The sequence below is a fragment of the Pseudochaenichthys georgianus genome, chromosome 11 (genome assembly GCF_902827115.2).
Source record: "Pseudochaenichthys georgianus chromosome 11, fPseGeo1.2, whole genome shotgun sequence".
Taxonomy (NCBI): domain Eukaryota; kingdom Metazoa; phylum Chordata; class Actinopteri; order Perciformes; family Channichthyidae; genus Pseudochaenichthys; species Pseudochaenichthys georgianus.
This window is the reverse complement of record NC_047513.1, coordinates 14,822,325-14,838,281: the sequence shown is the minus strand read 5'-3', so window position 1 is coordinate 14,838,281 and position 15,957 is coordinate 14,822,325. Positions and strand designations below refer to the sequence as shown.

Sequence of the window (15,957 nt, the reverse complement as noted above, 5' to 3'; positions counted from 1 at the left end):
GCAGTGAAACTCGAGCGATTAGAGCGATGCGAATATTGGGTGGTCTACCATAGTATTTACATGGAGATAAGCCCCTTAAAAACCATGAATTAATAAAGCATTAACTCTGTGATTACTCCTGTCATTCAAACAAGACGCTGGAGAGGGGGCGGGCCGTATCTCCATGTAAATCCTATCGGAATCGGATCGATCAGGCTAAACTAACCTGTAGCTGCTCTGTCCACACTCACAACAACATCATACAGACATAAATAAAGCAGCGACTGTATTCGCCATGACATAGACAGTCTGTGTTTTGTATATGTTTAACTTTTGTCCAGTTTCTGAACAGATATGAGGAGCTGTGAGCTCTGAGTGTGTGCTAACAGCTAACGGCTGATGTGTTGGGCCAATCACGCAGCGTCATTTCTTGACTGGCAGCAAAAACAACCAATCACAGCAGTGCTTCTATAGCTGGCTCTGTCCAATCACAAACAAGAAGTGTTCTCCCTAAAGGAATACCCTTTCCGTCCAATGTGAAATGCTGTGGTGTTTTCTGAAATGCTGTTGTGTTTTCTGAAATGCTGTGGCGTTTTCTGAAATGCTGTGGCGCTTTGTGAAATGCTGCGGCGTTTTGTGAAATGCTGTGGTGTTTTGTGAAATGCTGTGGCGTTTTCTGAAATGCTGTTGTGTTTTCTGAAATGCTGTGGCGTTTTGTGAAATGCTGTGCCGTTTTGTGAAATGCTGTAGTGTTTTGTGAAATGCTGTAGTGTTTTGTGAAATGCTGTGCCGTTTTGTGAAATGCTGTAGTGTTTTGTGAAATGCTGTAGTGTTTTGTGAAATGCTGTGCCGTTTTGTGAAATGCTGTAGTGTTTTCTGAAATGCTGTGGCGTTTTGTGAAATGCTGTAGTGTCTTGCACTTCAGGGCCACCGTACTTTAGGATACTTTTTGGACTTGAAAGACCATTGTGTAAAATTAATCATATTATCAAAATCGAGAGTTAAAAATGTACATACATAAAGGCAAACATAATAATGAACCCCAATTTCACTGAATTTGTATCTTAGGACTCGTAAACTTTTAAACACAAAGAAGGTTTAAGGTTTAAAGTATACATTTTATGGTGAACCCTTCAAAGAATAATGTGTGCTTTTTAAAATATTTGTATATTATTGTGGTTTATTTACAAAAATGGGCATGTTATCCAGTTGATAGAGTAAAGTATTTAGTATACGAGTATATGAGCATATTGAGTATATATGAGTATATATATATATATATATATATATATGAGTGTATTTTAGTATATGAGTCTGAGTTCCTCACCCTGTTCCAGTCCCGCCTCAAAACCCACCTCTTCAACTCTGTATCCATAAGCCCCCCCCCTCTCAATCAACTTCCTGACTGCTTTTCTGTTTTGTTTTGTTTCTTTTTGGCTTTGTTTTTGTTTTGTTTGTCTACCCTCCCTCCCAAATGTAAAGCGTCTTTGGGTTCAAGAAAAGCGCTATAGAAATAAAATATATTATTATTATTATTATATCAAGTCATAATGTTGTATGGTGTTCATATATTTGCAGATAGTACTTAAAAGTTTGGCCTTTGCTGGTAGAATGAGACACTCACTTCATGTTGCAACCTAAACACTCTTTAATCCATACATTTATTTTAGTGTCACCGCATGATTAACTCAAGTACAGCATGGGTGCTGAAATAATTCATTGAAATACACCAAATAAATTAGATTAAGTGTGAATTATCTGTGAGCTATTCCTTATTAGACTGGTTTAAAACCTCTTGTGTTCTAACTGTAGTTTTCTCTTTGTTAAGGCAAGTTGAAACAGGCAAGGCACTCTTACCCACGGCTCAAGTTGGGCCAAGTAAATTGTTTTCCCAGATTTTACAGCCCTCTGGCATTTTTCAGATAGGAGCTCTTGATGTCAAAACAAGCATGTGCTTTTTTTAGGACTCCAGCCCAGACCAAATTAACATTCATTTACATGGACTAATTAATTACTGCTTTCAACAAAGGCAAACAACGACTTGCCCATCAGAACATATGCAAAATAAAAAAATGTCATAAGTCAGAATTGATTCAAGGCTGTGAGGCAGGCTTGTGCTGTGTGCAGCTTGTACAACTTTATTCAGCCTGCTCTACATATTGTTCTTCTTTTTTTCATCCACACCTTTATGATATCTTGAAGGTCGATTTCCACGTGATGGACATCATTAAATAAAAATACACACGTGACATTTTCCAACCATTGTGTAGTAACATTTTTTTCCTTCCTATTGCACACATGTACTTTGTTGTGTGGTGATATCCAAAGAGTGTCTTAATTACACATTAATGTGTTCCTAAAACTGTCAGATTATGTACTTACTAAGTATTAGTTACTAATATTTCACATTATAACTTATAGTATCCTCAAGTTACAGTCTTTTTGCAGGAGGGTTTCTCCTTAGATTGCAGCTACAAGGTAAACAGAACAGATGTTATCCCTCATTCTGCTGTCTGTTAGTGGCACTAATCACAGTTCATACACCCAGGCATGCCGGAGGAGGCCAAGGCGTGTTTGGACTCATCTGACCGAACCCAAAAAGCTGTGGCAGTCGTCCTCACATCATACCCCAGCTGTGGTTACACACACACACCTCAGCCTTTTCCATCCTCTTCTTACCTGACCTAGATATTTATGCATGTCATCAATAAATCATGGCTGACGTGGGATTATCAATGACCCAACATGACTGTGCAATTATAGTGGACACTGTCTACAGGCTTGCATTTACAGATTACTTGATGAATGAATTCAAAAGCAGCAACAATAAAAACACTACAATATATTAAGTATTTCCTTCCTGTAAAGCGTTAGTTAAATTCAGTCCAACACTGGAGGCCAGATGTTCTTTGGAACTTTCCTCAATTCTTCTTCAGGCCTATAGAGAGCAGCACACTCCCCTGGATATCTCATTACTGATCTAACACTGATACAACCTTAGTATTCTGACGTATTTTCAAGCAAAATAAACAAAAAAATACATTTTTGAATCATTACACCCAGAAAAGATGCCAACTTTTGGTAAATAACACGTCAAGAAGCAGACAGTTAAGCAGACTCACATTTTTTTTCTTCTAAATTGTACTTTATTTTCTTTTAAAGACATATGTTTTAAAACAGCGATTGTAGAGAATAAATAAAGAAACATTATGTTTTTTTTTTTTTACTTCCATAGGTACATTTATGTAATTAAAAACTCTATAATAAGTGTGTTCATTGTCTTGAAGACCACAGGAATCCTCTTTTTTTTTCTTAAATGAAAAAAGAAATTGTCACATCTCCACCCATCCAACCTCACCAAATTGATTACCAAATAAATTAAACGTAAAAAATCAAGATAGAAAAATTCCCAGCCATTCCTTCCGCTTTGATAATTTTAAAAGTAGTGGAAGCAGAGAATCTTAACTTGTGAAGTCTTTAAACTCCATTTTTAAATCAAAGTATATACAGTGAGGAAATCCAAATCTCTTCCTGTGTAATCTCCCCCTTGTTTTTTTAAATGTACGTATAAATAATAAAACTAACTCTACATAACAATATTACCAATGGTAATCATACAGAATAGTATTTTCTTTTGCCTCCGACTGTAGACTGGCCTTCTGTTAACGCCATGGACCACAAATCACACTATACAGTAGAACCCTGTTCAGAAGAATAACATCATGATGCTTTTTCTTAACATGTAGATCTTGTTGCCGACAATAGAGTATGTACATAATATAAATGAATCCAGCTGTGGAATGATAGGAAATCTGGAGCACTTCTGATATTGAGGATGCGGTTTCTGTAGATTTATTCTGTCGCCGATATTACTGCTGTTGTTTTTGTTAGCGCATACACGTGATACTGCTTTCATGAAGTGTTGCTCCTGTGCTATACGGTTGGTCAAACAACCAAAAAAGGCTGGGACATCCCAAGTGGTTTTCTTGATTGAACTCTTAGGTTTTACCTGCAGGTAAAGAGGAAGAGAAGAGAGAAAAGAAAAAGAAAAAGAAGAGAATTAGAAAACAAAAATCTCACAAACCATCATCGAACACACACCCACACACATGTAGGACTTTGGAAGTGGAGTGGTGTCTGCAATACACACTGCTTGCACTGATGCCTCAGGGGAGTGTCAGTAATCAACTAGTGTCCATGCAACTCTAATAGTGACAGTCACACTGCTGCAAGTGTATGCACCTTCTTAGAAAGTAGTTTGTCATCTCTTTTGGCAGGCAAATTAATTCAGAACATGCATAGTAGGAATTCTGGTGGGGATGACTATAACGCTCCATTGTTTTTACGAAAACTCTTGGGAAAAGTTGTTACATTTAGTCGAATGATATTCAGAACCAGGTCAATCACTAAACTGCAGTTTATTTAATTAGTTGTGCGAACAGGGCATTTGCAGCTAAAGAAATGTCAGAGCAGTAAATGTGAATTACTGTCCTTTATTATTATTGAGTACATTTAAAAACTCTAAACAAGCATTCATTACAAACCCTCAAACTTTGTTCAAAGTTGCCTTATTTATTTACATTTTATTTCTGATTTGAGATACGGTGTACCAATTCCAAAAATATTAACGTGGCAGAGTATATGAACAAACAAATAACAGGAAATCTAGGCTATTCTTATCAGGCACATAATGCAGCCATTACAAATAATAACACATATAGCTTACAAAACTTCCATATTTGTAAAGGGGTATTGTTTTTTTGTAAAATGTATTGATTTATTGTTACAGAGTTGTAAAGAAATTAGAGATAGTTTAGAAATGTTATATACCAGAAGCAGAATAATATAAATAATCTGCTAGGATTTATTTTTGTATTATTCAGGCTTTCATTTCAGTTTACATTTTCAAACTTGTTCATTGACCTGCAGATACCCTGTGATTAATTAACATTTGATGTGCTAAGTCAAAAATATTTTATGTATATTTGAATACCATGAGGTTTTATTTGTGTTATGTATGTTAGCTCTTATAACGTTTATTAATATTATAATGTTTTTGGAAACCCAGAATTCCTACAGAGGAATGCAGTTCCTCAGCCAGCAGCACGTGTCACAGGAACCAAACAGCTTTACCCAAAACCTTCTAAAGTAAGGTTAGTGTCTCTGTGGTACAACACACACACACTGCACACACACACCCACACACACAGTCACTTACACATGAACAATTTTCCACATCTAATCAATACAAAATACTCACACAAATATAAATGCACGCACCTTCTTGTTGCTTAACATACACGCACAAATACCATGTGGTAATCCATTTACAGGGGCACGATCAGTACATTTCCAGTCTCACGAAACCAAACAAAGTTCAGGCACAAAGTCACTTGGAATTGAGTTACAACCAAACAAAAACCCCACACTCACCGAAAACTACCACACCAACCAACTAAACAAAGGGAATGTGTAAGAATGATAATCATGACAGACAAAAAGTCAACTAATCAGAAAACAAAAGAAAGGAAATCAATTGTATGTATCCATATTTGATGGACAGCAGGTTGATTTAGCTCTTAGCATTGAAGCTTTTAGAGAGAAAAAAACGCATGTCATGATCATCAATTGCTTACAGATGCTAAGGTAAAGTGACAGTTATTGATCAGTGTTTGCAAGGAATAAAACCAGGACAAAATAATAAGAGGAAACTCACAACGCACCAAACACAGTTCATGGTCGCCACAGTAACCCGCCATGCAGTTTGAGCATGGTGAATCAAGGCAACGGCCCAAAATAAAAAATTGCTAATGGCAACCATCACAGGCGATATCGCCACAGCAACCAACACAGGCCAATTAACTTACAACGCAGTGAGAAGGAAGAGGGGGGGAGGTTTTAGCGGTTGCTAGGCAACCGTAGCCATAGCGACGCACGTCTCCACGATATATGTATGGACAGGACAGTCTTGAGAGTGGTGTGATGGTTTTGTTCAGGAAAAATGGCATATGGCACAGCACAAAAACAATAAATGAAAAGTAAAAACAAAAAATTAATGACGAACAGTAGTTGGCATTTAACCCTGCGACAGAACACTGGTTAGGCAAAAACATTTGAACCCAAGTAAAAAAATCAGCTCCTCAATCAAAGTGTCCTTCTACATGCTGAGCAACAAAAGAAGCAGACGCTTTTACACAATATATTTCAAACTGATGAGAGCTGCCGCCTCATTAAAGTTAATCTACGGTAGGGTTATTGACTTCTTCATTTCCACATGAAAGACAGCCGTTTAAGAGCTGAGCCCCCCAATTATATCCACTCTGTCTCTTTAACTTCCACACACATTTCAGCTGTCTGTCAATCCCTCCCCGTCGCCTCAAGTGTGTCAATAGACAATAACTCACCTCCTTCAGTAAGGCCTGTTGGCATCCTTGGGCCTCTTCAGCTGCACCTTCAGTCTCTTCATGCCGATCTGGAAGCCGTTCATGGCCTGGATGGCAGTCTGGGCGCTGGAGGGGTTGTCAAAACTTACAAAACCTGAAGAGGAAGAGGAAGAATGAAAGAATGAAACGTCTATCAATAGCATCATTTATCAAACAAAGTAAAAATATCAAACAGTTTAAAAAGAAGGAAAAATGTAAATGACTCAAATGATTACATGAAAAGGATGACTACATCTAAATGTTGTTTTCACTTGGTTTATGTGATTGATTGATTGATATATAATGGAATAGGGGTAAGAGTAGATAAGCATGTTGCATCTTACTACTCCATTTTGGACATGAAATGTAATTTATTTGTCCTATAAGTTCTTGAAAACATGTTGTATATGTTCACCGTTATATATGGGTTTGTTTTGATGCTCAAACTAAGTACATTTAATTAAATTAAATGGGGAAAAAGTTAATATGACATTTACTGTATGGTGAAACTGGTCTTTAAAAGTCTCTAAAATCCACAACAGCCATCACATTGACTCACCAAAGCATTTACTCTGGTTGGTGGCGCGGTCCACAAAGACCTTTGCAGAGATGACGTTTCCGAAGGGCAGGAACATCTGCAGGATCTCAGAGTCAGTGAACTCCTGCGGCAGGTGGTAGATGAAGATGTTGCATCCCTCTGGACCTGGACACAAATAGAGACGAGACGACACAGAGATGACAAGGTTAGGTGATCAGTGTGGATCAGTTATAGTTAGAGCTGTTATTGTTAGTGGTACAGTCCTAGACTCCTGTGTCTGATTTATGCTTATATTTTTTATGTAAATTGTTTATGTCTCTTTTATTCAGTATAACACATATATGTATTGTTTCTCATCTTTGTCAAATTTTATTTATTGACTTTATTATTTATTTTAGTTTGAATAATAAGGGTTAGGTTTAAAAAAAAACAAAAAACAATCTCTTTTATATCATATGAATGGAAATGAGCATGACACAACAATATACAGTGAGAATAATTGATTCATATTTAAAACATAAGCAGTTGTTGTACAACATTTTGTGAAATGCATTTATATGTTTTCTTGCTGATAGTCAGATTGATATCACTATCTTGTCTATGTAGTTCATAATAATAATAATAACAATACATTTGATTTATATAGCACACTTTAAAGACAACGTCATCTCAAGGTGCTTCACAAATCTATAAGGAAAAATAAGTAAAAAGATATATAAAGGAGCATATTGGATAAAATATGGCAATATAAAAAATAAAAATAAAAGGTTAAGAACATAAAAGGTTTAAAAATAAATAAATAAAGTAAAGCAACCCCAGAAGACTGTTCTCCACCATCAACCACCTACTACGGCCCCCTGACGCCCCCCAGCCCTCAGGGGCTCCCGATCTGTGCTCCAAATTCCTCGACTTCTTCCAAGCGAAAGTCGAGGCCATCCATCAGCAGCTCCTGGTGACTGGCCCTTCCCCCCTACCTGCACCTCATTCACCTGGTAACGCACCCTAAGCGCCGCGCCTCTCCCACTCCAACCTCTCCTCCTTCTCCCCTGTGGATGCTCTCCAAGTGGCCAAACTGGTCAGCTCGGCCAAGACCTCCACCTGCTCCCTGGACCCCATGCCCACAGCCCTGGTCAAGGACTGCCTACCCACCCTCTGTCCCTACATGGTGGTCATCATCAACGCTTCTCTGGCTCCTGGTATAGTCCCCACCAGCTTCAAAATGGCCTCAGTCACCCCCATACTCAAAAAACCTGGCCTGGACCCCGACGACCTCCAGAACCACCGGCCGATCTCCAACCTTCCCTTCATCAGCAAAACTCTGGAAAGAGTGGTCGCCGGCCAACTCCATCTGTACATGTCCAACCATGAGCTCTATGAGCCCTTCCAATCCGGCTTCAGACAGCAACACAGCACTGAGACCGCCCTCATCAAGATCACCAACGATCTCCTCATTGCTGCTGACTCTGGCCGCCTCAGCATCCTCATCCTCCTGGACCTCTCTGCAGCATTTGACACCATCTCTCACAACATCCTCCTCACCCGCCTCTCAGACCTCCTAGGTGTCACTGGCACAGCGCTGTCCTGGTTGACATCCTACCTCCACAACAGGAAAAAGTTGGTCTCCATCAGTGGCTCAAACTCACCCCCGGCCCCAGTCCACCACGGTGTACCCCAGGGCTCTGTGCTTGGCCCCCTCCTGTTCACCATTTACATGCTCCCCCTCGGCCAGATCATCCGACATCATGGACTCAATTTCCACTGATGATACCCAATTGTATCGCAGCACCACTCCATCCTCCCAGCTCCCCCCTCAGTCTCTCATCAACTGCCTGCATGACATCAAAACATGGATGTCTTCCAACTATCTTAAGCTGAACAGCAATAAAACAGAGCTCATGGTTGTGGCACCCAAGGCCCTGCTCCAGAAGGTTGGTGACTTTGTCCTTGAGGTCGACGGCTGCTCCATCTCCCCATCTCCTGAAGCCCGCAACCTGGGTGTGATCCTCGACTCCACCCTTTCCTACCATTCCCACGTAAAATCTGTGACCAAATCGGCCTTTTACCACCTGAGGAACATTGCCAGACTCCGACCGTCACTCTCGGAGTCGGTTGCCGAAACCCTAGTGCATGCGTTTGTCACCACCCGCTTGGACTACTGCAATGGTGTCCTGTTCGGGGTTCCCAACAAAACCCTGGACAGGCTCCAGTATGTCCAAAACTGTGCTGCTAGGGTACTGACGCACACAAAGCCGTGGCAGCACATCACTCCCACCCTCATCCACCTACACTGGTTGCCGGTCAAGTCCCGCATATCTTACAAAGTCCTCCTCCTTACCTACAAGTCCCTCCATGCCCTTGCCCCCCAGTACCTATCGGACATCCTTCACCCACATGCCCCACCCCGGAACCTGCGGTCCTCAGACTCTGGCCTGCTTACCACCCCCCGCACCAAACTGCGAACCTTCGGGGACAGAGCCTTCAGTGTGGCAGCCCCCACCCTCTGGAACGCTCTCCCTGCGGAGATTCGCAACATCCCCACACTTGACGCCTTCAAAAGGGCCCTCAAGTCCCATCTGTTTATCAAGGCTTTCGGCCCCTAAATCGATCTGTTGTTTTGTCTGTCTGACTTTTGTTTTGTTTGTTTTTGCCCTATTACTTGTAAAGCGACCTTGGGTCCCTTGAAAGGCGCTATATAAATCAAAGCTATTATTATTATTATTAAAGGGCAGTCACTAAAATGCGGTGTGGAACAGGTGGGTATTGAGGCATTTCCTAAAAACTGAGAGTGATGCCGAGGTCCGTACTCTGGAAGCTGATTCCACAGACGTGGACCCAGGGAGGAGAAAGCACGGTTTCCCATGGTGACCAATTTTGTCCGCGGAACAGCCAGGAGATTGGAGCTGTCTGACCTGAGTGTGCGTGAGGTATGGGAATGTTTTCTGGTTAGCAGTTCCTGTAGGTGGGGCCAGTGTGGTTGATGGACCATTATGAGGACTTTGTAGTTGATCCGGTGTGTTACAGGGAGCCAGTGGAGTGAGTGAAGGATGGGGGTGATGTGCTCTGATTTGCGTGTTTTTGTGAGTATCCGGGCGGCACAGTTTTGTACATGTTGTAGTCTCTGAGTGGTTTCTGCTGGACTGCCTGCATAAACATCTAAAAGACGGCACTAAAGGACGGCACTAACCTGTTAGCTTTTAAATATGAGGATGTGTTGTTATTTCTCATTTCTATATAGTGTACATTGAATAATTTGGTGTTTTCTTTAATGCTTGGTCAAATAAAACAAAACTAATTTGAGAATACTGTTATTTGTGACATTTAAAAATAAAATGTTTACACATTTTTAGAAACTAACCAATAATAAAATATGCAAAAGATGACTGGATTGCACAAAAATGGGAATACTCATTAGTTTCAGCCATTCGTTGGGCCAAGATGAATGCAAACTTTGTAGTTTAGATAAATTATATATTTTATAAGTCAGCTAATGCATTTTCCATATCAAAAGTGCATACAAACCAACATATATCTCGTTTTACAGCAACAGTGTCTGTATAGTGGTATCTGTTATGTAAAGCGTGTGTGGTTTGTGGTAAATGGGCTGAAACATTGAAAACCACAGGACTGTTCCTCTAAGATACTATTATCTCAGTGACTTTACCTTCTCGCTGCTGCAGCTGCTGCAGCTGCTGCGGCTGCTGCGGCTGCTGGGCCAACAGGGTGGGCTGGTGGGGGAACGGCTGTCCCACCAGGCTGTAGGCAGCGGGGTAGGTGGCTGATGGGAGGAGGAACAGGTGAGCAGAGAACAGAGGAGAGGAGAGGCAGGAGAGACACTGCACACTAATCACTTTTTCCTCAAAACAACATCTGACAGAGCTGCATTCCCACCTACTGGTCTGCTAAAACCAGGAGAAGCTTTGCATTTATTTTGTGGTGTGTGACTCATTCCATAGAGCTGCGAGTTTAAACTGTGTAATATATGTGCATGTTTTTACTGTGGATGTAAATGTGTACTTTACACATGCAGTGTTGTTAAGTCGAGAGTGTAAAGGTAATGTAGCTGCATTCCATTATGTTACATAACAATGTTTAGCATTCTGGTTACATGGAACTGGGAGGTTGTTTTTCATTAAGTAACCACAGGAGAAACATGCGTGGTACACAACATCACTCAAAATGTCCCTGTCTTTAGTTAATGGCTCTCTTGGTGTATATATAAAGGGTTTTATAAGCAGACAATTTGTCCCATTTACTATAAATTCAGATTTTTGAATTCTCAATGAGTATTCTCCTGAGTATTTCTTATTCAAATACCTCTAACAAAACCAATCATCACTCCACATTCCAGAAATGTATTTGGTAATTCACAACCCAATGTTGCTTTCACACATCCACCCAGTGTTTTCGAATTTTTAGTGTTGTCTGCATTTTTCTCTGCACACTTCAAGTCTCCAGCATGTCTGTTGTGTAGATGAAAATGTACTTGAAGTCGTGGATTAAAAACAAAGCTGAAGGTCATTTCTAAGAACTAAAACCAAAAAGGATGGAGTGATCAAATTTGATGTATTACATATATTTTCTTGTGTTTCCTACATACATGATACTTGACGCGGTTTATGCAGCTTTCTTTTGTGTGGCAGCAGTTCGACAAGTATAAAGCATCACATTTTGATGGATAAATGGCAACTTATGTCACTACCTATCTGGGATACATGTTTCCCAGAGTGACAGTGAGGCTCACCTGTGTAGTGCTGCATGCCGGTGTAAGCTTGCTGCATAGGGTCCAGCACCGGACTCTGAGCTGTGGCAGAAAAAAAACACATCGTCACCAGCTGCTTTATGCACACAACAAAATAATCCTGAATGCTATGTGGGGCACATCAGCATGCTCCAGATAACATTTATAGCTCCAAATAACATTTAGTGCTTAAATTAAATGTCCTCTTGATTAGATCCTTGTGGGTGCACGACAGTAAGCCTGTGAATCTGTGGAGGAAGACTACATGTCTTTACTCTCTGCTGTGAAGGATGTGGTGGCTCTACCTTGGTAAGCATGGACCCCGTTGGTGTACAGGGCTTCAGTTGCTGAATGGCCGTTGGGTGGAGCTGGCAAAGAGGCGTAGCTGTTCACGGTGAGGGGGGGAGGCAGAGCAGGAACCGGTGTGCCGGCCATGGAGGGTGGAGTGCTGGCACCTGCAGACATGTCAGCCATTTATTTGTATCCTAACAAAAACTCTACGGCATTAAAGCAGTATTTAAAGCATGACCTAGAGGAGATAAGGACGAGTGAATTATTAAACTTCCCAATCAACATGAAACTACTTGATTTCCATTTTGGATGATTTATTCTTTTAGTCTGGAAGGGGCCTTTGAATAAAGGCACTGAACAAATGAAAGGAGATCAAATAGAATAGCCTGTGTGGGATTTGGTAAAAACTACAGTTTAGAGATATAGTTGTCATGGGGATCAACTAATAAATGCCTTAGTCTTAGTCTAAGGGTATGCCAAAATGTAAGGCTTCCTTTGTTAAATTGTTGGATGAGTTGAAATAAAATAATCATAAACAATTAGCCATCCTGGCATTGAGTAATTTTTTGAAAGTAATCTAAGGGAGGTTGAGGCGGTGCCTTTTCTCAAGCCCTATGAAAAATACCCATATGAAATTATACATAGAATGTTTACATATAAATAACAACAATGTGCTCCAACAAGAGCTCACGGCCAGGCGAGCAGCTTTGTCACGCAGGCTGCCCTTTGGCACAGCGGTGATTTGAGCTACATGCTAGCATCAGCATACTAAATACTCACAATGACAATGCTAATCTGCTGATGTTACAGGGACCCTGTGGAGTGAGTGACCTATAGTAGTACTATGGAGCATTTCGTTTTTTTAATGATGCACACAAGGAAAGGGATAAACACTCCTGTCAACAGTTTCACGATATTCCCCTGATCTACAGGTGGCAGTAATGCACAAAGACACACAGAAAATGAGTTGCTACAACTCAACACAGTGACCATTATCACAACTGCTGATGAGCAATAAACACAAATTACAGCTAAGGCTGACCCTATTTGCTGGTATTTGGTCATGGCACGAGATTAATTAGCTTAGGGATCACCAAAGTTATTACAGGTCATCCTAGGGGGGACATTAATGTCTGGACATTGCTGTTTACAGTTTAATTAGTTTAAAGTTGCTGTTTATGTACATTTTATATTATTCTAAATCGAGGAGTGAGGGGTTGTTTTTCAAACCCAACAGACCAAGGACTTTCAGGACTCAGGTACTAAAGCTATGTTCATACTGCAGGCAAAATTGGCCATTGGGTCACTTTCATACTTTCGTTGAAAATAAACGATATCTTATACAGGTCTGATTATTGCAATGTGACCTCACTGAATAGTGATATCTGATGAATGGATGTATTATAAGACCAGGATACGTCACCGCCACTCAGTTTATTTACTTACTTTGTGACATTGGAGACAAAATCCCTTCGCGGCACGAAAGGTATTTTTCCCATAGACCCCCATATAAAGAGGCATCTGTACAACTGGGAACAGGACACCTTGAACTACAACAAGGCACACTTTGATTGTTTCTATTTTGAATTTACGATTTGTTAAAGTGATTGAAAAATCAGTGATTCGTCACTTTATGAAGCCTGTTGACCTAGAAGGAGGAACACTGCTGAGCATATTCATATTGTGATATTATTTAATGCGGGTCAGTTCAGGACCTGACATTGGACACATTTAGGAATAATACAAAATGTTCAGATGAATTGAGCACTAATGCTTTCAGGATGGAAGTAGCCTGACTCACTCACAATTTCATGTCTTTTCTGAAAGATAACATCTTGACAGATTGAGAAAGAAACTACGAAATAGATGTTTGTTATTTTGTCCTTTGAGGTCCACCTCTCCTTGTGTATCTGTCCTCATATTTCAAGAGGAAATCTAATCAGGGGCCAGCCGGGGCCAGACGTCTCTGCCTCTCATTACCTGAGGAGGGGGTGATGGATGAGATCGGCGTGGCGATGATGCTGTTGGGGTTGAGGGCGGCGAGCTGCTGCATCTGAACCGCCGCCACCGTGGCAACAGGAGAGAGGTAGGCCGACTGAGCCACCAGGGCCTGCTGCTGCATCAACTGGAGGAGGGAGAGGGGGGAGGGTGATTGATAGGAGGGGAGAGAGGGAGTCTGGATATTCTGTATTTAGAAAAGAGCAAAGATTATGTTTAGAGGGATCTGTTTTTAAGACTGTGAGTGTTCCCTGAATGTAACCTCAGGCTTGTAAAATAGAGAAACAACACCAGGAGACTTTAACCTTAACTTTATATGTTTATATAAAGACATTTCTATTATTTTATCTTGTTTTGACCCATATACACCTTTTATTTTTCGTCATTCTAAAATGGAGCAACTCTCCGCAAACGGAATTTCCCCCACGATAAAGTTATTCAAATATGGTAAACGTGCACCAAATTGTCAAGTCATTGATTTTAGATAAGTGAACACTCCTGCATTTACAGTATATGGCAAATTATATAATATATGTCATGCAGCACTAAGACCGACACATATTTTTCAGATTTCCATTATGAACTAATCATAAACATTAAGCATGTTTATATAACAGCAATGCCTCATGTCTGAGGCTGAAACAGGAGGAAATATATTTGAAAGACACGTCTCTGCACGCTGCAACTTCACACACACAGACAAACTGTCCTCGCTCTGTTTTTGCAGACCTGTTCCATGACCTTTATAATCAGTGATTGTGGCCAAATCTATTTATAATTGGTTTTAACATAATGTAGTGTGCTCTGTGTCCGGGCTGTAAGGGGGGACATGATTATATTAAATCCTGCCTGTTTTAACTTTACCTGCACTTTTTTCAGAAACCTATTTTATTTTATGTTTTAGTTTAACGTTTTACTAAAGAGTAGAATGACACTCACTACTGTAAATTAACACATCCATTAAAGATATTGTCAGGCCTCTTTAAGTATCACAGAGTAAACAACTGTAAATGAGCCAAATCTGGAACCATTTGCAGTAAACGGTCAATTAACAACGAGAGACGTAATGTGGCTTTACATTTTAAATTGCAATTCTTCCAGTGAAAGATCAACTTTAATGATATTTAAACTCTTTTATTAAATCTCATGGAACAAGCTGAGTAAGGTTAGCTCCTTAGACTGATCATTGAGCAGATTTCAAGACAAATATTTATTTCCTTTTCGGTCACATCAGCTTTTACTGCAGTGCTTCTGCTTAGGTAAAATAGAATAGATTATATCTTCATATATCGCTCTAAAGCTGTTTGCAACAAATCAGTAAAGTAAGAGTAAATAAGTTAAAATAAAGATAATTGTATTCTGAGACCAGCAATAAAAGCAAGATAAAGTGAGCTTGATTGTCCAATGTTGACCGAGATGCAGCATATTTGGTGATATGTGCCCGAGTGCAATATGTGCAAAACATCGGTGTATTCAGAGTTATCAAACTTTTTTCGCACAGCACACTTTATTTTGTCTCCAAAAAATAAACTCCATAGGCACAATAAATATAAACATAACCTATACTCCGTATTTCATTTTAGATAGTTTCTAAAATGACATTGACCTTTTAGCAACATTGTTAGGTCAAAAGAAGTAGAGTTTGTGTTTTCTTAAGAATTGTGTCTTTAATGCATTTGTGTGCGTCTGTGTGTGTAACTCACGGCCTGTGTGTAGGCGTTGTAGGCCCCGAGGTGCAGGGTCATGGGGCTGATGACCCCCAGCTGAGAGGCCACCTGCTGCATCCGCCGCAGCCCTCGCTCCTTCTCTGAATCAGCAAACTTCACCACCAGGCTGGACGAGGCACCCTGCGGGGGAAATGGGAATTAAAAACGTTTCAACATAATTCTCGTTGTTTCAGGATCCGAGATCATTTAATCACAACGTCCATGGTTTAAGTTGACCATTTGTCATTGTTTTCCTTTCTTTATCAATTCTGAACTGTCTTCAAA

At 40.3% G+C, this 15,957-nt stretch overlaps 1 protein-coding gene across 2 annotated transcripts in view; it reads right to left on the bottom strand.

Annotated features, from left to right (window-relative positions):
* Positions 1-3,162: 3,162 nt before the first annotated feature.
* celf3a (cugbp, Elav-like family member 3a) overlaps positions 3,163-15,957 on the bottom strand; it is a 30,487-nt gene continuing 17,692 nt past the window's right edge. Inside the window, exons 7-15 of one of the 2 annotated variants that reach the window (XR_004553101.2) lie at positions 15,670-15,813; positions 13,949-14,153; positions 11,983-12,132; positions 11,681-11,740; positions 10,601-10,714; positions 6,961-7,104; positions 6,384-6,516; positions 5,847-5,946; positions 3,163-3,988 (exon numbers count right to left, since the gene is read on the bottom strand). Coding sequence is in view for 1 of the 2 variants with exons in the window: in XM_034095189.2 (XP_033951080.1) it covers positions 6,389-6,516; positions 6,961-7,104; positions 10,601-10,714; positions 11,681-11,740; positions 11,983-12,132; positions 13,949-14,153; positions 15,670-15,813 (945 nt within the window). In the remaining variant the exon portion in view is untranslated. The remainder of the gene's footprint in view (positions 3,989-5,846; positions 5,947-6,383; positions 6,517-6,960; positions 7,105-10,600; positions 10,715-11,680; positions 11,741-11,982; positions 12,133-13,948; positions 14,154-15,669; positions 15,814-15,957) is intronic. The other variant, XM_034095189.2, reaches the window with a different exon arrangement.